The 22295-nt window shown below is 44.4% G+C and overlaps 1 protein-coding gene across 1 annotated transcript in view; it reads left to right on the top strand.

Annotated features, from left to right (window-relative positions):
* Positions 1-22295, top strand: part of LOC126188532 (max-binding protein MNT-like) — a 63775-nt gene that overhangs the window by 5502 nt on the left and 35978 nt on the right. Inside the window, exons 2-3 of the mRNA XM_049930133.1 lie at positions 17610-17737; positions 17849-18182. Coding sequence (XP_049786090.1) covers positions 17610-17737; positions 17849-18182 — 462 coding nt within the window. The remainder of the gene's footprint in view (positions 1-17609; positions 17738-17848; positions 18183-22295) is intronic.

The following is a 22295-nucleotide window of genomic DNA, read 5'->3' as shown; positions in this document are numbered from 1 at the left end:
GGGGACTAACGTCTCATCGACGTCGCTGTCATTACAGTTATAGCACAGTGTAGGATAGGAATGGATGTGGAGGAGAAGCAGCTCAGTCCTTTTTCAAGAAACTATATCAGCACTCGCTTCAAGTTTTTAAGAGAAACTACGGAAAATCGTAATGTGAGGGATCTAACGGTAGTTTGAGGCGCGTTCCTATCGCGTGGTGCCCAGTGCATTAAACACCACGCAACCTCGATCGGTGATAAGTGAACGTACAAATAAATGACTGTTTGCTTTGAAGCGCTATGAACGATAGCCTCCTTGACTTTACTTACCTTTAATAATAATTTTCTGCTGATATCACCACCGTCTTGATCGCTGTTTTAAGTTTACTTAAACTTCACGAATCTAGGCGTTTCAGTATCAAAGCGTCATCCAAATCTGTCAGATAAAACTTGGCAAATGAGAAGCTGTTATCTCATAGAGAAAAGAAGCTACGTAAATATGCTTAAAAGCGAACATACCATATTACGAGGGCATCTATACAAAGTACTGTGTAGTTCTCAAACTTTTCTGCCCAAGAGGCAATACTGACATTGTGGGATGGTACCTCGGGCCGCATAGGTACCATCTTAGTGGTGACCTACATAAATAAGTCATCAGTCCCCAGTAGACTAGCTACAGAAAGGGCATGATAGTTTGGTTGTCGACCCCCCAGGACTGAACATCAAAAGTTCGCGCAATTCGAAACACTCCTTGTTGACTGTTCTCTGTTCAGATCTCTGCCACCCTCAGAGGCCCCAAAGTTGCGACACTGCGATTACCTGCGGAAATGTTGTTGTTTCGTCTGTGTAAGAGGATAATTGATAAATTGGTAAGAGCAACTGTACTTACAATGTAAGACACGGTCACGAATACTTACTAAATGATATGAATATCATTTTTCTTCCACTCACTGCGTTAAGTTATGACAGCTTCAATTAATTTGAGGTTCCTTGCTACAGATAAGTACCGCAATTGGATATCACAGTCTTTGTAATGCGCATTCACTATTTACTTCTACGTCAAAGTTTATACAACAGCAGCTGATTAGTACGAGTCACGAACTCCAATGTGTGTCAGTATTTAGGGGTTGGGTTGTTGTGGGGGAGAAGAGGTCATCGGTCTCATCGGATTAGGGAAGGATGGGGAAGGAAGTCGGCCGTGCCCTTTCAAAGGAACCATCCCGGCATTTTCCTGGAGCGATTTAGGGAAATCACGGAAAACCTAAATCAGGATGGCCGGACGCGGGGTTGAACCGTCGTCCTCCCGAATGGTGTCAGTAGTGAAAGACGAACAATAACGCATTCCCTCCCTCACATCCTGCAACACAGCAGTGGCCGCGCTACTCGCCCCTCTACCGCTGAGATAAGCCACCAGCTTTACTTAGCTCGTGGCTGAATTCAGTGACGTCACTTAAACTTAGACACATCTTAACATACTACTCTCTCTGGAGAAATTTTTGCTTGTTAATGAGCAGGAAAACTACACTCTTTAAGAAGCTCTCAACTTTAGCTGACCTTTTTGGATGCGGCTGTTAGTCGACAGATACATCCATACATATTACAAAAATCTATCTACGTATGTGTGTGTATGTTCCACATCTCCTCCTAAACCAATGGACCGATTTCAACCAAACTTGGCTCACATGTCCCTTACTGTCGGGCGACAATTACTCTGGGGGTATGAACCACCTACCTATCAACGGTCCATAGGTGGGAGTGAGATTTTATCCTTCCACTATTTGTGAATGAGAGCACTTAGCCTCTTCCAATAAATTTGACATATAATTTCAGACCTTTTTTCTCTCTGACAAGCGCTACAAAGCGACGAAAGGAAAAATGTTTATCATTTACCACCTTTCCGTTGTTCATGTAGTGCAAGTACCGCATGAGGCACGCTATAATTCATTACACAGGGTGATAAAGACACAGAAAACGGGAATGTTTCCACAATCCAATAACACTAGAAGTGATAAAGGAAAGAAATTGCATTCACAATAATCGAAACCTTACAAGTTCGCCATTTACGAAACATTGATGGCATTTATCGTTTTTTTAAAAATTTAGGTCCTTTAGTTGCCGTCCTCCTGTACGATTACATTCCTGAAATCTGCTGTTGTGATTTCTCATTGACCGCTACAACATCTCAGCTGGGATACTGTGAATTGCAGCCCGAATTCTCTGCTTTAACTCATCCAGGTTCTTGGTCGTGTCGTGTAGACTTTGCTCTTGAGGTAGTCCCACAACAAAAAGTCACAAACGGATAAATCGGGCGATTTAGGAGGCTAGGGAATGTTACTGTATCGTGAAATCACACGGTTGCCAAACAATTCTCGCACATGGGCCATTGATTGCCGTGCAGTGTGTGATGTTGTTCCGTCCTGTTGAAACCAGGCTTCTTGAACGTTTGGAAAGTTGTTCAATGCAGATGTAACGAAACTTTGTAACATCTCTGCCTAACGATCGGCATTGACAGTTATAGTGTTTCCTTGTTCATTTGCGAAAAACATACGGTCCGATAATCCCATGTGATGAAATACCACACCACACTGTCACTTTACTAGCGTGTAAAGGCGCTCGCGAACGTCATTAGAATTTGTGTTTGCTCAGTATCGGTGTTCAGTGACTCAGGCTGCCTTAAGAAAAAGAAAATGTGGCCGTCAACAGGTAGTGTTAATGCAGACATGCTTTCGAGAACAGCATCTAAGTATTTAGTTGGCAGACATACAGTCATTTTCTATAAAATTAATAAAATCTGTCACCAAAATAAAATGTACTGTTGACATTGACACAGTGGACCCACTAAACATATAACGCAATAATCAAAAAACAAGCATAATTTCTCTGAAGAGTTCACCTAACGGCAGGCACCGCCGCCTATAATTTCGACGCTCTGTGATGACCCTGGATGACATTTCCGGACATGGGTTCCTATTCTTAATGTGTTCGTCAAGACACCCTTATAACCCCTCGAAGTTTGTCGGAACATTTCTGGAACACCCTGTATACTGTATAATCAGTGGATGTATTTTATAGTCGAATCTAGACAAATGTATTTGTAAACTAGTGAAAGTAGCGTACTTGTGGTTTCAATATAAAATATTTGTTTAAATAAATAACTGGAACTCTTTTTCTCACAATAATTTTAATTAACGAAACAAGTTTTGTCTCTTCTTGATGGTGTGACTGTGTTATGGACCATTCTTCGACCTCTCCATGATTAACCTTGATTAATCAATGTAATAGTCTCTCGCCCAGCGCAGAGTCCCAAGTGACCGAAAAAGCGCGTACATGACTGCTGTAAATAAGAAGGGCTAAAGAACTGACTCAATAAATTACAGACCAATATCCTTAACTAAAGGTGGCAGGGGTAAAATACAGCGAGCGAAAGGCTATTTACAATTTGTACAGAAACCAGATGGCAGTTATAAGAGTCGAGGGACATGAAAAGGAAACAGTGGTTTGGAAGGGAGTAAGACAGGGTTGTAGCCTCTCCCCGATGTTATTCAATCTGTATATTGAGCAAGCAGTAAAGGAAACAAAAGAAAAATTCGGAGTACGAATTAAAATCCATGGAGAAGAAATAAAAACTCTGAGGTTCGCCGATGACATTGTAATTCTGTCAGAGACAGCAAAGGACTTGGAAGAGCAGTTAAACGGAATGGATGGTGTCTTGAAGGGAGGATATAAGATGAACATTAACAAAAACAAAACGAGGATAATGGAATGTAGTCGAATTAAGTCGGGTGATGTTGAGGGTATTAGATTAGGAAATGAGACACTTAAAGTAGTAAAGGAGTTCTGCTATTTGGGGAGCAAAATAACTGATGATGGTCGAAGTAGAGAGGATATAAAATGTAGACTGGCAATGGCAAGGAAGCTTTTCTGAAGAAGAGAAATTTGTTAACATCGAGTATAGATTTAAGTGTCAGGAAGTCATTTCTGAAAGTATTTGTATGGAGTGCAGCCATGTATGGAAGTGAAACATGGACGGTAAATAGTTTGGACAAGAAGAGAATAGAAGCTTTCGAAATGTGGTGCTACAGAAGAATGCTGAAGATTAGATGGGTAGATCACATAACTAATGAGGAGGTATTGAATAGGATTGGGGAGAAGAGAAGTTTGTGGCACAACTTGACCAGAAGAAGGGATCGGTTGGTAGGACATGTTCTGAGACATCAAGGGATCACCAGTTTAGTATTGGAGGGCAGCGTGGAGGGTAAAAATCGTAGAGGGAGACCAAGGGATGAATACACTAAGCAGATTCAGAAGGATGTAGGTTGCAGTAGGTACTGGGAGATGAAGAAGCTTGTACAGGATAGAGTAGCATGGAGAGCTGCATCAAACCAGTCTCAGGACTGAAGACCACAACAACTACAACATCCTTAACTTCGAATATAATAAATGTCCTTGAGACCGCGAGCCTTATGCCCACGGATCAGCACGGTTTGAGAAGGCATCGCTCGTGCCGAAGTCATACTGCCGTTCTCTCAGATGATATACTGTGAACTATGGATGAAGGGCAACAGGCAGATTCCATACTTATAGATTCCCTAAAAGTATTTGACACGGTGCCGTACTGCATAGGCCTACTGTTACCGAAGGTGCAAGTACTTGGAATAGGTTCCCAGATATGTGAGTGGCTAGAAGACTTGTTAAGTGATGGAGCCCTGTATGTCGTCCTCGAGGGCGAGTGTTAATCAAGGACGAGGTTATCGCCAGGAATGCTCCAGGGAAGTGTGACAGGTCCGCTGTTGTTTTCTATAAACATAAATGATCTGGCGACAGGGTGGACAGCAATCTGCGGTTGTTTGCTGATGCTGTGGTGAACGCGAAGGTGTCGTCTTTGAGTGACTGTAGGAGGATACAACATGACTTAGACAAAATTTCTAATTGGTGTGATGAATAGCAGATTGCTATAAATGTAGAAAAATGTAAGTTAATGCAGATGAGTAGGAAAAACAATCCGCTAATGTTCGGAAACAGCTTAATGGTTTCCTGCTAGATACAGTTGCGTCGTTTAAATATCTATGCGAAATGGTGCAAAGCGATATGAAGTGGAACGAGCATGAGAGGATTGTGGTAGGGAAGGCGAATGATCAACTTCGGCTTATTGGGAGAATTTTAGGAAAGTGTGGGTCATCTGTAAAGGAGGCAGCATATAGGACGCTGGTGCGACCTGTTCCTGAGAACTGCTCCAGTGTTTGGGATCTGCCCCAAATCGGAGTAAAGGAAGATATCGAACCAATTCAGAGGCAGGCTGCTATATTTATTACCAGTAGGTTCGAACAACACACAAGTGTTACGAAGGTACTTCGGCAACTCAAATGGGAATCCCTGGGGGAAAGCCGACTTTCTTTTCGAGGAGCACTACTGAGAAAATTTATAGAACCAGCATTTGAAGCTGACTGTAGATCGATTCTACTGTCAACAACATACACTTCACGTAAGAACTACGAAGATACGAGAAATTAGTGCTCTTATGGAGTCAGAAAGACAGTCGTTTTTCCCTCACTCTGTCTGCGAGTGGAACAGGAAAGGAAATTACTACACGCGGTACAGGGTACCTCCCGCCACTCATCGTGTGGTTGCTCGCGGAGTATGTGTGTAGATGTAGACGTAGAACAAGCGAAAACTTGATTGTCAACGATTAGTGGGATCGGTTACGACGCTTTCCCTGCTACGTGGAATGCAATGCGTTTCTTTATGGTTCCATTTGTCGGCAGAAAGAGTCTACTACCAGCAGATGCCATGAATAATCCTTCAGAATTTTAGACTATCGCAAAGAGCAAATAGCTTTCTACATTCAGACTGACGTTAACGAACACTCGGCTGTAGTTGTTGATGCACCTTGTTGGAGCGCTTTTTTATTTCCAGCGAAGAAAAGCGGAGAAGCATGTGACATGCCGTCCAATGTGACCTCGACTTTATCGTGTCCGTCTGTCAAAGTACTTTAATGCTGCCGTCGGGGCGCCGAGTGGCTCTAACTTAGCTGTTACATACTATTTTACAGTAATTGGTCCTAAATTACAACCCAGGCAGTGACAGCGATTACCACAGTGACAACAAAAGGCTCCGTCCAACGCAGTTATCGTCCAACGTAGCAAACAAGGGTGTTAACGTTCTGCAGTCTGCATACAAGGCTGTCAGTCTGGCCGACGAAACTGTCGCCATCGAACGACTATATTTTTACCTATGGTTCCTGTGACAATTTATTGTTTACTGAAAAGTTTTGCGGCACAGTTGTGACATTTCTCGGTTAAATTCGCGAAACACTTCTCTGCGAACATTGACGTATTCTGTGCGAGGTGCTTTTTTTCGTGGGCTGCAAAATATACCCATATCGTTAAAAGTATGGCTTTCCTCTACACAAAAAATGCAGGTGGAAATCTTAACAATGAAATCAGTCTATAGTCAGCAGTCGTTACTCTGCCACCGTACATCAGAAGTCGCAGCTTCATCACCAGGGCTTTCTGTTGCTCTTGCCTTCATGGCGATGTTAACACAGCAGAAACCCATATCTGTGAATTTTGTTAATATCCATTGCACAGGGCATCACGTTGAAGCAAAATCCAAATGTTCAACATAGATATACCGTAAATGTTGCATGCACTCCCCAGCCTACAGTGTGCTCCATTGATCGTGACCGGGCCAAATATCTCACGAAATAAGCGTCGAACGAAAAAACTGAAAAGAAAGAAACTTGTCTAGCCTGAAGCGGGAAACCAGATGGCGCAATGGTTGACCCGCTAGATGGCGCTGCCATAGGTTAAACGGATATCAACTGCACTTTTTATATAGGAATCCCCATTTTTTATTACGTATTCGTGTAGCACGTAAAGAAATATTAATATTTTAGTTGGACCAATTTTTTCGCTTTGTGATAGATGGCGCTGTAACAGTCAGAAACATGTGGCTCACAATTTTAGACGAACAGTTGGTAACAAGTTGGTTTTTTAAATTAAAATACAGAACGTAAGTACGTTTGAACATTTTATTTCGGTTGTTCCAGTGTGATACATGTACCTTTGTGAACTTATTTCTGAGAACGCATGCAGATACGGCTTGATTACCCGTAAATGCCACATTAATGCAATAAATGCAAAAATGATGTCCGTCAACCTCAATGCATTTGGCAATACGTGCGACATTCCTCTCAACAGCAAGTAGTTCGCCTTCCGTAATGTTCACACATGCATTGACAATGCGCTGACGAATGTTGTCAGGCGTTGTCGGTGGATCACGATAGCAAATATCCTTCAACTTTCCCCACACAAAGAAATCCGGGGACGTCAGATCCGGTGAACGTGGGGGCCATGGTATGGTGCTTCGACGACCAATTCACCTGCCATGAAATATGCTATTCCGTACCGCTTCAACCGCACACGAGCTTTGTGCCGGACATCCATCATGTTGGAAGTACATCGCCATTCTGTCATGCAGTGGAACATCTTGTAGTAACATCGGTAGAACATGACGTAGGAAATCAGCATACATTGCACCATTTAGATTGCCATCGATAAAATGGGGGCCAATTATCCTCCTCCCATAATGCTGCACCATACATAAAACCGCCAAGGTCGCTGATGTTCCACTTGTAGTAGTCATCGTGGACTTTCCGTTGCCCAATACTGCATACTACCTTGCCGCGTCTCAGGAGGCGTCTTGTCGGGCCTAGGGAGGGGATTCTCTAACCTAAAAAACCCCCATGTGCACTCCACACGTACTCCGCTACCCTTGTAGCCGCTTCCGGCGTGTAGTGCACGCCTGACCTATTCAGGGGGACCCTACATTTCCCCACCCGATAGCGGAGGTCGAGAAATTTCCGCTATCGGATGGAGAAATGTAGGGTCCCCCTGAATACGTCAGGCGTGCACTACACGCCGGAAGCGGCTACAAGGGTAGCGGAGTACGTGTGGAGTGCACATGGGGGTTTTTTAGGTTAGAGAATCCCCTCCATAGGCCCGACAAGACGCCTCCTGAGACGCGGCAAGGTAGGAGTAGGCAAAATGCAACAGGGAATAACAATATTAATGTGCTAATAGTAAACTGCAGGAGCGTCTATAGAAAGGTCCCAGAACTGCTCTCATTAATAAACTGTCACGACGCCCATATAGTACTAGGGATAGAAAGTTGGCTGAAACCAGACGTAAACAGTAATGAAATCCTAAACTCAGATTGGAATGTATACCGCAGAGACAGGCTGGACAGTGAAGGGGGAGGCGTGTTTATTGCGATAAGAAGTGCAATAGTATCGAAGGAAATTGACGGAGATCCGAAATGTGAAATGATTTGGGTGAAGGTCACGGTTAAAGCAGGCTCAGACATGGTAATTGGATGTCTCTATAGGCCCCCTGGCTCAGCAGCTGTTGTGGCAGAGCACCTGAAGGATAATTTGGAAAATATTTCGAGTAGATTCCCCCACCATGTTATAGTTCTGGGTGGAGATTTTAATTTGCCGGATATAGACTGGGAGACTCAAACGTTCATAACGGGTGGCAGGGACAAAGAATCCTGTGAAATTTTTTTAAGTGCTTTATCTGAAAACTACCTTGAGCAGTTAAACAGAGAACCGACTCGTGGGGATAACATATTAGACCTTCTGGTGACAAACAGACCCGAACTATTTGAAAACGTTAACGCAGAACAGGGAATCAGCGATCATAAAGCGGTTACGGCATCGATGATTTCAGCCGTAAATAGGAATATTAAAAAGGGTAGGAAGATTTTTCTGTTTAGAAAAAGTGACAAAAAGCAGATTTCAGAGTACCTGTTGGCTCAACACAAAAGTTTTGTCTCAAGTACAGATAGTGTTGAGGATCAGTGGACGAAGTTCAAAACCGTCGTACATTATGCGTTAGATGAGTATGTGCCAAGCAAGATCGTAAGAGATGGAAAAGAGCCACCGTGGTACAACAACCGAGTTAGAAAACTGCTGCGGAAGCAAAGGGAACTTCACAGCAAACACAAACATAGCCAAAGCCTTGCAGACAAACAAAAATTACGCGAAGCGAAATGTAGTGTGAGGAGGGCTATGTGAGAGGCGTTCAATGAATTCGAAAGTAAAGTTCTATGTACTGACTTGGCAGAAAATCCTAAGAAATTTTGGTCTTATGTCAAAGCGGTAGGTGGATCAAAACAAAATGTCCAGACACTCTGTGACCAAAATTGTACTGAAACAGAGGATGACAGACTAAAGGCCGAAATACTAAATGTCTTTTTCCAAATTTGTTTCACAGAGGAAGATTGCACTGTAGTTCCTTCACTAGATTGTCGCACAGATGACAAAATGGTAGATATCGAAATAGACGACAGAGGGATAGAGGAACAATTACAATCGCTCAAAAGAGGAAAGGCCTCTGGACCTGATGGGATACCAGTTCAATTTTACACAGAGTACGCGAATGAACTTGCCCTCCTTCTTGCAGCGGTGTACCGTAGGTCTCTAGAAGAGCGTAGCGTTCCAAAGGATTGGAAAAAGGCACAGGTCATCCCCGTTTTCAAGAAGGGACGTCGAACAGATGTGCAGAACTATAGATCTATATCTCTAACGTCGATCAGTCGCAGAATTTTGGAACACGTATTGTGTTCGAGTATAATGACTTTTCTGGAGACTAGAAATCTACTCTGTAGGAATCAGCATGGGTTTCGAAAAAGACGGTCATGTGAAACCCAGCTCGCGCTATTCGTCCATGAGACTCAGAGGGCCATAGACACGGGTTCCCAGGTAGATGCCATGTTTCTTGACTTCCGCAAGGCGTTCGATACAGTTTCCCACAGTCGTTTAATGAACAAAGTAAGAGCATTTGGACTATCAGACCAATTGTGTGATTGGATTGAGGAGTTCCTAGATAACAGGACGCAGCATGTCATTCTCAATGGAGAGAAGTCTTCCGAAGTAAGAGTGATTTCAGGTGTGCCGCAGGGGAGTGCCATAGGACCGTTGCTATTCACAATATTCATAAATGACCTGGTGGATGACATCGGAAGTTCACTGAGGCTTTTTGCAGATGATGCTGTGGTGTATCGAGAGGTTGTAACAACGGAAAATTATACTGAAATGCAGGAGGATCTGCAGCGAATTGATGCATGGTGCAGGGAATGGCAATTGAATCTCAATGTAGACAAGTGTAATGTGCTGCGAATACACAGAAAGATAGATCCGTTATCATTTAGCTACAAAATAGCAGGTCAGCAACTGGAAGCAGTTAATACCATAAATTATCTGGGAGTACGCATTAGGAGTGATTTAAAATGGAATGATCATATAATGTTGATCGTCGGTAAAGCAGATGCCAGACTGAGATTCATTGGATGAATCCTAAGGAAATGCAATCCGAAAACAAAGGAAGTAGGTTACAGTACGCTTGTTCGCCCACTGCTTGAATACTGCTCAGCAGTGTGGGATCCGTACCAGACAGGGTTGATAGAAGATATAGAGAAGATCCAACGGAGAGCAGCGCGCTTCGTTACAGGATCATTTAGTAATCGCGAAAGCGTTACGGAGATGATAGATAAACTCCAGTGGAAGACTCTGCAGGGGAGACGCTCAGTAGCTCGGTACGGGCTTTTGTCAAAGTTTCGAGAACATACCTTCACCGAAGAGTCAAGCAGTATATTTCTCCCTCCTACGTATATCTCGCGAAGAGACCATGAGGATAAAATCAGAGAGATTAGAGCCCACACAGAGGCATACCGACAATCCTTCTTTCCACGAACAATACGAGACTGGAATAGAAGGGAGAACCGATAGAGGTACTCAAGGTATCCTCCGCCACACACCGTCAGGTGGCTTGCGGAGTATGGATGTAGATGTAGATGTAGATATTATGCCGGCTTACGTTACCGCTGTTGGTGAATGACGCTTCATCGCTAAATAGAACGCGTGCAAAAAATCTGTCATCGGCCCGAAATTTCTCTTGTGCCCATTGGCAGAACTGTACACGACGTTCAGCGTCCTCGCCATGCAATTCCTGGTGCATAGAAATATGGTACGGGTGCAATCGATGTTGATGTAGCATTCTCAACACCGACGTTTTTGAGATTCCCGATTCTGCTACTGATGTGCGGATTAGCCGCGACAGCAGTTAAAACACCTACTTGGGCATCATCATTTGTTGCAGGTCGTGCCTGACGTTTCACATGTGGCTGAACACTTCCTGTTTCCTTAAATAACGTAACTATCCGGCGAACGGTCCGGACACTTGGATGATGTCGTCCAGGATACCGAGCAGCATACATAGCAGACACCCGCTGGGCATTTTGATCACAATAGCCATACATCAACACTATATCGACGTTTTCCGCAATTGGTAAACGGTTCATTTTAACACGGGTAATGTATCACGAAGCAAATACCGTCCGCACTGGCGGAATGTTACGTGATACCACATACTTACACGTATGTGACTGTTACAGAGCCATCTGTCACAAAGCGAAAAAAGTGGTCCAACTAAAACATTCACATTTCTTTACGTACTACACGAATATGTAATAAAAAAGGGGGGTTCCTATTTTAAAAAACGCAATTGATATCCGTTTGACCTATGGCAGACCTCAGTCACAAATAGAAATAAAATGCATATTTGAACCATCAGCTGTTTTTATTTTAAACCCAAATTCTATCGGCTTCGGTCTTGGACCATCTTCAAGGATGACGAGTTTCAAATGATTTAAGCCACCATTTTGCATTAGTTATTACATCTACATCCATAATCCGCAAGCCATCTGACGATGTGTGGCGGAGGGTACCTTGAGTACCTCTATCGGTTCTCCCTTCTATTCCAGTCTCATGTTGTTCGTGGAATGAAAGATTGTCGATATGCCTCTGTGTGCGCTCTAATCTCTCTGATTTTATCCTTATGGTCTCTTCGCTAGATATACGTAGGAGAGTGCAATATACTGCTTGACTCCTCGGTGAAGGTATGTTCTCGAAACATCAACAAAAGCCCGTACCGAGCTACGGAGCGTCTCTCTTGCTCAGTCTTCCGCTGGAGTTTGTCTGTCATCTGCGCAACGCTTTCGTCATTACTTAATGATCATGTAACGGAGCGCGCTCCTCTCCGATGGATCTTCTCTATATCTTCTATCAATCCTATCTGGTACAGATCCCACACCGGTGAGCAGTATTCAAGCAGTGGGTGAACAAGTATACTGTAACCTACGTCCTTTGTTTTCGGACTGCATTTCCTTAGGATACTTCCAATGAATCTCAGTGTGGCATCTGGTCTACCGACGATTAATTTTATTTGGTCATTTCATTTTAAATCAATCCTAATGGCTACTCCCAGATGCTGTTATTGTTATAGTCTTCAGTCCTGAGACTGGTTTGATGCAGCTGTCCATGCTACTCTATCCTGTGCAAGCTTCTTCATCTACCAGTACCTACTGCAACCTACATCCTTCTGAATCTGCTTAGTGTATTCATCCCTTGGTCTCCCTCTACGATTTTTACCCTCCACGCTGCCCTCCAATACTAAACTGGTGATCCCTTGATGCCTCAGAACATGTCCTACCAACCGATCCGTTCTTCTAGTCAAGTTGTGCAAAAAACTTCTCCCCAATCCTATTCAATACCTCCTCATTAGTTATGTGATCTACCCATCTAATCTTCAGCATTCTTCTGTAACACCACATTTCGAAAGCTTCTATTCTCTTCTTGTCCAAACTATTTATCGTCCATGTTTCACTTCCATACATGGCTGCACTCCATACAAATACTTTCAGAAACGACTTCCTGACACTTAAATCTATACTCGAATTAACTGCTTCCAGTTGCTGACCTGCTATATTGTAGCTAAATGATAAAGGATCTTCCTTTCTATGTATTCGCAGCACATTACATTTGTCTTCATTGAGATTCAATTGCCATTCCCTGCCCCATGCGTCAATTCGTTGCAGATCCTCCTGCATTTCAGTACAATTTTCCATTGTTACAGTCTCTCGATATACTACAGTATCATCCGCAGAAAGCCTCAGTGAACTTCCGATGTCATCCACAAGGTCATATATGTATATATATTACTTGGAACAGTTGATGGCTCAAATATGCGTTTTATACATTACTTAACGGCTGTTGGCTGCCATCTTCCAAAAACGTTTACAAATAGAAATATCTGCAGTCATACCGATTACACTCTCTACAATATATTATGAAATGACATTTTTGTTTGTAAGCTGCCAATACATTTATTGTTCAGAAAGTGTAGTCGACAGTATTTGATCATCTGGCAGACTTTATTGTTACACGGGCATGAACTGGTAATAATTCATTTTTCAGACATTTCTTGTTAAAATGTATGTTCTCGACCAGTTCCGGAAATTTTAATTTAAGCCAATGGTATTCCAGAACTAAACATGTAAACCACGTTTATTACCATAACAATATTAAAGTCTACATGGTGACGGCATAACTTTAAATGACACTGTGTCTGCCTCCGTAGGACAGTGGTCAGTATCAACTCCCGGCACTGCTATGAATTTTTATTTGGTCAGAGGATTGATACTGGGTCCATTAATCCCAGAGATGTCAGGTGAGGAACTACTAGAATGTCAAGTAGCAGCTCCAAGGTCTCGCAAGCCGACAGCAGATGGGAAAACGGCGCGCAAAGCCTACGGCCTTTCATGCCGTATCCAAAGGCCACCGTAGGGCAGAGGATGATACAGCGGCTGGTCGGCGTCGTGCAGTCATCTGCACCTGATCGCGGACTGTATACGTGTTACCTGAGCAAAGGCACGTGGGCACTCCTATGTAGTGTGGTGTTAACCAGTGGATAAGGTGAGCGATGGACTCGGTAGTACAGAAAGAAACACGGAATACTGTGTTGTGACTACTTCAACAATAACAGCAAAATGGGTCCGTCACAAGAGCTTGTAACACCACAGCTCTTATGCTGTATGGATTTATTTTGCTTTTGATTTATTTAATGTCACATTGTTGATCTTCTGTAAATGTGTTTAAATCGATAGCATAAAATTGTGTACTCTTTTCTTTGTCAAACCTTTGATGTCGTGATTTGATTCTATGCAAAGTAGTGTATCTGTAATTTAAAGTTCTTTGTCCCATTTGGAGGGAACAGAACGTATTGTATGTAATTGTAATTTTGTGTGAATAATTTTTTGTAGAAGTGTCAATATGTGAAAATGTTCTGTTTTATTTAATGTATTTGTTTGCTGTTATGAAAACTGCTGATCCTCACTTAGGGCTCTCAGCTAGTTTGTATGTAAATGGTGTAGTGGTTCCCCTCTGGAACGGAACTGTGTAGCGCGCGCAAATTGTGGTTGGCCTAGGTGGAAAAGGTGGAACTGATAGTCAGTTGGAGACGAGCCACGAGTCGGAGACGAGCTACCAAACTGTGCACTGCTATGTAAAGTGTGCTTATTGTGCTGGTTCCGGGAGAGGCTTTTACTGCTTCTTTCCGAGGCCTCGGATGGGTGGATAAATAGCTGGAACTAGTCTGGAATTTGTATTTATCATCGCCACCAAGAAATGACAGAGTCCAGCAATTCTACCTGCAATTCCACCTAACAACATGCAGTTGCCACCACATTGCGCAATCATTGTATCGGAATACTGCATTGATGTACAGTGAAGGATCAGCCTAATGGATGTGTTAGTGTGCTGAAATATAAGGTAATTCATATCTGAAAAATCTCAAATTATGTGCCTACCTTGATTTTACTCCTCATCATAATACCTCTCAGGGTCCTCTCCGTTTGAAGTAAAGTGATTACCGAGTGTCCTTACTGAAAGTACATTTATGATCAGAGTTTTGCCAATTAATGCCTCTTTGAACATAGTAAAGAGAAAGTTAAAGTTAATGATGCTTGTTGAAATAATTTTCCTAGTAAAACTGCTTACTAAAGTGCTGTTACCAACTTCAAACTTTAGACTGAGGCTTATAAAGTAAATGATCACGTTGTTGTCTGTGGTAAATTCTAAAAGGTGAGTCAGTTTCTAGCAATTTTGTCAACTTTGTGTTTCGCTGTAGTAAAAAGTAGAAAACTGCATAGTAGGAAATTATATGGTCATGATCACTAAGTGTTTATCTCTCTTGTGTGCATATTAACAGTATAAAGACCATTCAGTTTGTGTAAACCCTGAAAGTGATAGTGTTTTTCTGTACATGTTATAATTTTGCAAATAGTTTTGTTGTGTTGCTCCAGTAGTTAGCTTCAATCTTAAAACATATGTGTGTCAGAGTTCATTGCACTCGCGTGTTGCTAAGTCTAGGTTGTGTTTGTTGTGTTGTCCATTATAGTTACTTATACCTACTTTCATAAACGAGAATGTTAATCTTTCTCTTGCCTAATTAGGCTGGCGACCGTTTCCCTTATTCTAGGAATAGTATAGCTAGGCAAAATTTTGTTTGTCACTATTCCAATATTTACGTAATTCTTACTTTCATTTCCGATAAGCCATTTCCGTTAGGAACAACACGGTCAACTTAACAAAATTCCTCTCAGAGGGTAACACTGCTCTGTTGCTTTGTGCCATAGTTGCTTTTACAAAATTGTTTTATGTTACAACCTGCTTCTAGCATTGAGGTTATGGTACAGTGGTAGCAGGTAGGAGTGTTATAAGCTCATTATCTACGAATGTGAACTAGTCTTTAAGATCTCATGCACCGAACGGACAGGGACCGCCGAGCATTGCGGAAGCTGGCTGTAAAAATATCGCATGAAAGCAGCCAATGGAAACACTTGAGACTTCCAAAATGCTACCAGCAAATAAGCTAGGACAATGACCGTGTGCGGGGAGTTAAAAAGAAAGTGATACGGTGGTGCAGCGCCTCATCATATGCCACACGTTTCTGTAGTCTGTGCTAATACCAGTTCGATGTGGAATAAAGAGCAACACCTCTGGACAGTGGATTACTGGAAACGGTTGGTTTGGAGTGACGAATCGCGATTTACCCTGCTGCAGTCCAGTGAAAGAGTTTGGGGTTTTTCCAATGCTAGGAGAGCGTTAGCTTCCATCATGCGCAGTGTCAGCAATGAAGTACGGAGTTGGTGATGTTACAGTATGGGGTTTTATTGCGCAGTAGTAACAGCTAAATATGTAATGATATGAAAAAATTCTACAGCACCGCGTACTGCGTGCAGTGAAGAAACAGTTGGGAATCGATGGCTGTTAGCATCCGCGCAACAGTGCACTCTTCCATAAGGCAGCAACTGAGAGGCATTTGTTTTTGGACAGTAACATTACTGAAATGGACTAGCCAGCCCTGAGTACCGACCTGAACGAAATGAAGCGTCTCTGCGATGCGTTAACTTGATCCATTGCTGTCGGTAATGTTTCTGAGACTGTATTACTTTAGTAAATTAAAAAAATTTAAAAAAATAGCCTTAAATCGTTACTGAAGGGAGTTTTTTGTATTTTACGAAAGAAGTATAATCACGGAAGTAGCAACGGAAAAATTTAAGTTATATTTACCAAGCCAAGCTCTAGGAAACTTTGGGGTGAATTACAGCGTCGACTTCACTCCAGACCCAAGCTACCTTTTCTGGTTTGCCGGCCGGTGTGGCCGAGCGGTTCTAGGAGCTTCAGTCCGGAACCGCGCTGCTGCTACGGTCGCACGTTCGAATCATGCCTCGGGCATGGATGTGTATGATGTCCTTAGGTTAGTTAGGTTTAAGTAGTTCTAAGTCTAGGGGACTGATGACCTCAGATGTTAAGTCCCATACTGCTTAGAGCCATTTGAACCATTTTTGAACTTTTCTTGTTTCCGCTCTTGAAGGAGGATGAACTGCCATTCTCCCACAGATATTTGGATTCCTCATAGAACGCTCCCCCAGCAAAGTTCAAGCCACCGTTAAGTATGAAGGGTCGATACACCGGACATTAATGTCCACTAACTGGTGTCCGTGTACTGTTGATAATAATGTCTTGCCAACAGACTGATTATTAATGCTCGGCTTCAGACGTAATTAGACGCTCATAGTTTTTTCAGGGGCAAGTTCGTGGCGAGCTCATCGATCTGGAGCTCAGTAATGACTTCCTTCGAAGCCATAGTCTCATTTTCCTCCAAGTATTTGCTGTCAAAAATGTCTCTGAGCACTACGGAACTTGATTTCTGAGGACATCAGTCCCCTAGAACTTAGAACTACTTAAACCTAACTAACCTAAGGACGTCACACACATCCATGCCCAAGGCAGGATTCGAACCTGCGACCGTAGTGGTTGCGCGGTTCCAGACTGCAGCGCCTAGAACCGCTTGGCCAGTATTTGCTGTCGTTTTGCGGCTGAGAAGGGGCCATTCCAATGCATTAAATGAGGTAAATTTCGTTGATGTTACCAAATATCGAACCAGGGTCCTCCGTCTGCAAGTGGCACACGCTACTGCTCACTCGCAGGGGAAGACAGATGCCGAAGATGAATTTTAGGAAGACTTAGCAATGATAAATGCCGAAAAAGGGAGGAAATATTTTCTGCCTACCACCGATTTATTGTGAGGATGAACATGTTACAGTAATGGTGCCGATGACGCCTGGGACGAACAGAAAAATTGCGTAGGAGTGAATATTTATACATCAGCGTTCGACAGGAAGAGAGTGCTGAAAAGCGGGCAATCAATCTGGGGATTTATTTTACAGTGCCAGCGCCGGCGGGCAGGATGACAGGTGGCGGCTCGGTGGGAGCAGCGCGAGGTGCCTCGCTGCCTGCCAAGTGAATCCCGGCGCAGCGGCGGCGACGGCGACAGCGGCCATAAATCACGGCGGCAGTTAGCGCGGAGGCGAGCCGCCCCGAGTCTTGCAAGTGCGGCCGTCATAACTGATGAAGATTGGTGGCGCTAGTTGATATTGATGTGGCGGCCCGGCGTCGCCGTGTGAAGGGAAGCCCGTGACAGTTCCCGGGAGTCCGCCACCGCCGCCGCCGCCGCCGCCGCCTCCGCCGCTGCTGCCGCCGCCTCCTGCGCGCCGCTCGCCCGCGCTGCCCTGCTCTGGCCGCCCCATTTGTTTCAATCTGGCAGCGGCGGCTGCCGCCATTCATTACCCGCCGGCCGTGCGTGCCGTGTCGCCTCGTGTCGACCCCGTGTCGCCCCTCTGCCGCCCCGCCGCCCCCGGGACCGCCGACGCCCACCTCCGTGGCCGCCCCTGTCGCCGCAGCCTCTGCCACTACCAGCGCGCTGTCAACCACTGGCGCTGCTGCCAGCGCAGTTCTCGACGGTGTAACTTCCAAACTTGATTTGTTCCACGACGTACAGTGCCAGGGTGATCATTAGCTTCATGCAAGCCTAGCACTGGCAGATTTTGGACCACTACACTGATGAGCCAAAACATTACGACCACCTGCTTAATAGCTTATTTTGGAACAAAATACATCTATGACTCTGCGTGTCTGGGATCCGCTAGTTTGTTGGTAGATATGTGGCATTAGATGTCTACACACAGGTCATGTAATTCATGCGAATAACGGGTCACTGATTCGGTACATGGTGATAGCGCCCGATAGCGACCCAGATGGGTTCCATAGGACTTACATCAGGCAAATCTGGTAGCCTAGACATCAACGTTAGTTCACTATAAGGCTCCTCAAACCACTGTAGCACGATTCTGGCTCTGGAACACGGACAGTTTATGATGTCGCCGTCGGTGAAGAAATCAAGCATGAAGGGATGTGGGTGGTTCTCAACTGTCAGCGTGTCTTCGATTACTGCCACAAGACCCATCTAAGTGCAGGGGAATCTCTCCCTCAACATAATACCTCTCCCACCACCCTGCGTCCCTGGCGCGCCGTGCATTTCGAGCCACCGTTCACGGTGATGACGGCGTTTGTGGAAACGACCATCGACGTAGTGGAACCAAATGTGATTCGCCTGAAGAGGCAACACGTTTCCATCGATCGACGGTCGAATCCAGATGTTCCCGTGCCCCACTGCAGTCGTCGTTAAGGATGCTGGGGTCAGCATGTGAACACGTAGGGATGGTCTGCTGCAGATCAGCGCTATGAAGGGTGTGCTCCGAAGCACTTGCACGTTCACCACCATTGTGCTCTTTCGGCAGAGATGCCACAGATCATCACGTATCCTTCTTTACAGAGCAGATAAGCCTTCGAGCCTTATGTTCTGTGAAGAGTCGTGGACGTCCAACCATTTAGCGCCTAGTGGTAATTTCACTGTACTTTTATCTCTTTCCGTAGGTGCTCACGAAAGTAGCACGTGAAGATTTGACCACCTTCGCCGTTTTCGAGATACTCCTTCTCAGGCTCGGCGTAATAATGATATGCCCTTTGTCAAACTGTCTTATCTCATTGTTTCTCGATTTTCAGCCCATACCTTCTCTAGGGTTATCCCCCATCCGTGTCTGTTTACATATTTTTGCTACTCCGTCACTTGCCTGCAAGACCATCAGGTGACATCCAAAGTTACGGTGGGCAGTGGTCATAATACTTTGGGTTATCAGTACATACCGGCAGCCTTCAGATCCCGTTTGGAGGATTATTGTTAAAATTTGTAAGACCGTACTGTACATCCACAAAAACGATGTACATGAAAGGTAATAGTGAAAACTGACACAAGAGAAAGCACGGCAATGGAACTAAAAATATTGCAGTAACCGCCGATGCCGGCCGGTGTGGCCGACCGGTTCTAGGCGCTATAGTCTGGAACCGCGCAACCGCTACGGTCGCAGGTTCGAATCCTGCCTCGGGCATGGATGTGTGTGATGTCCTTAGCTTAATCAGGTTTAAGTAGTTCTAAGTTCTAGAGGACTGATGACCTTAGAAGTTAAGTCCCATATTGATCAGAGCCATTTGAACCATTTTTAACCACCGTTCAGCAAACGAGGAATCTGCGAGATAATTGCGAATGTCTGGTTATGAGCTGATACTGACTTCTTCCTTTGGCGTTTGTCCTGACTGGTGGCAGGGCATGCTGAGTGGATTCGCTGTCTATATTTTGTTCTATTGAGGTCCATGTCTGGATGAAGATCCAGCCTTCAGATCATTGTGCATGGTGTAGGCCCATTGGTTCGTCTTTCCCATGACTTCCACTGTGTATTCTGTCTTTGGGGTTGTATCATCGTCTGTGTGCAGCACATGTCCAAACCATCGCAGACGGCACTCTCTCATTTTCTTGTGGATCAGTGCGACCCCGAAACGTTTCCTGGTAGTATCTTTCGAAACATGATCCCGTCGAGTGATGCCATCTGTCCATCTAACCACCTCAGTCTCCCAAACGTCGTTTTGCTTCTTTTGTAGCTGGCTAACACTCCGTGCCACAGAAGGAAACAAACAACACCAACGATCGCAAGCAACGTATGTTCACGTTCGCCACTTCATCCAGGTTGCCTGCGTCCTTGCGTTGACCTCGTCTGTAAGATGGCCATCTAGAGATTTTGGAACTGAGATATTTATATTTTTCTGCTCTTGGTAGATCTTCTCCCTTAGCGTTAATGGTCCCAACTTCTCATGGATGTGGTGACATGTACTCAGTTTTCTTCTTGTTTAGCTGTAGGTCACATTGAGTTAGTGGGTCATTCTACTCCTCCATTTCATGCTGGAAAAAAATGTTTCAAATGGCTCTGAGCACTATGGGACTTAACTACTGTGGTCATCAGTCCCCTAGAACTTAGAACTACTTAAACCTAACTAACCTAAGGACATCACACACATCCATCCCCGAGGCAGGATTCGAACTTGCGACCGTAGCAGTCGCGCGGTTCCGGACTGCGCGCCTAGAACCGCTAGACCACCGCGGCCGGCTTTCATGCTGGAGATCAAGCTTGTGCTCCGTAGCCAAGACGACGTCATCAGTACAGAGAAGCGTCCATGGTAGTGGCAGCGGTAGTCTGGTGTTGTGACAGTATCAACCACAAGAATAAACAGCATTGGTGATACTGCCAAACCTTGGTGGATTCGTGCTGTGATGTGAAAGTCATTTGACGCTCCTGCAGCTGCTTGGAAACAGCTCCTCGATTCTACGTACAGAAGCCGTACCCATTTAACAAGGTACTCCGAATGCCATGGGCTCGAAGTGCTAACCAGATTAGATCATGTGGTAGCCGATCAAAAGCCTTTCCGAGATCTAGAAAACCGAGGTACAGTGGCTTGTTCCGTCCGCTGTACTTTTCAATCGGAGGCGCGCCTCATGGACTGCGTCAGTTGCGCCACAATTTTTCATAAGTCCGGCTTGGTTATTTGTGTTATTAAGCTATTCTGACGAATCCTTTTGGCGAGAATGCGTTTAAGGATATTCATTGCATGGCTCAGTCATCAGTCATTAGAAACCTCATCAGGGCTTTCTTTCCTTTCGCAGAATGAAAAAGTGATGCTCCGCTGCCAATCTGTTGCTATCCTTCCTTCTCCAATATTCTGCTTAAAAAGATCCCTTCGCCAACCTACCATATTCCAGTGTAGAGAACACCATAACTCTGCTGGAAGGTCATAGGAGCCAGTGACTTTCGCTGTCTTCGTCTCCTTCAGAGTAGGCTTGACTTCAGCAATGTCAATTTTTTTGATTGATTCTTCAACAACTAACATGGATGGTATTGGTGGACAGGGAAACTCCTCGGTCGAAATTCTTTCAAAACAGCTACGCCAGCGTTCCCTCGCTTTCTTCCGGTCAACCAGCAACTCACTCGTCTCGTCACTGATTCCGTAAAAGTGTTGGATGTTTTGATTTGACTATTCGATGAATGTAACGTTCTCCTTCGGGCGTGTCTAGTTTTATGTAAAGATCAGAATGCTTGTCCGCTTTTGTTACTGCGATGACCTTCATCACCTCTCTACGGCCTTGGTTCTAGGCACTGCAACGGGGTTGTGTTTTTGTCTGTAACATACTCGTGATACAATTTTTTCTTCTTGAGTACGGCAGCTTCAACATCGTCATTCCAAAGCCACGTGTCTCTGCTGATCCTTCGTCGTCCTGGTTTTGTTGTTCCGAGAATAGAGCGTGCGGCTTCATGAACAGATATCTTCAATATTTGTGGTACTGTAGTCTCTGCCATTATGTAAGCCTCCTTTTCCCTGAAGCCCCACGATTTTATTCTTTATGGTCCGCAGGCCGATGTGGCCGAGCGGTTCTAGGCGCTTCAGTCTGGAATCGATCAACCGCTACGGTCGCAGGTTCGAATCCTGCCTCGGGCATGGACGTGTGTGATGTCCTTAGGTTAGTTATAATTAAGTAGTTCTAAGTTCTAGGAGACTGATAACCTCAGATCTTAAGTCCCATAGTGCCATTTGAACCATTTGAACCATCTTGATGGTCCGAGCTGATATTGACTTCGATACAAAGTATTGACCTTGTTCGTAGAGATATATTTTGAAAGTAATTTTTTCTT

This window comes from Schistocerca cancellata, chromosome 5, assembly GCF_023864275.1.
Source record: "Schistocerca cancellata isolate TAMUIC-IGC-003103 chromosome 5, iqSchCanc2.1, whole genome shotgun sequence".
NCBI lineage: Eukaryota > Metazoa > Arthropoda > Insecta > Orthoptera > Acrididae > Schistocerca > Schistocerca cancellata.
The sequence above is the reverse complement of the archived record's forward strand: the minus strand, read 5'-3'. Positions and strand labels throughout refer to the sequence as shown.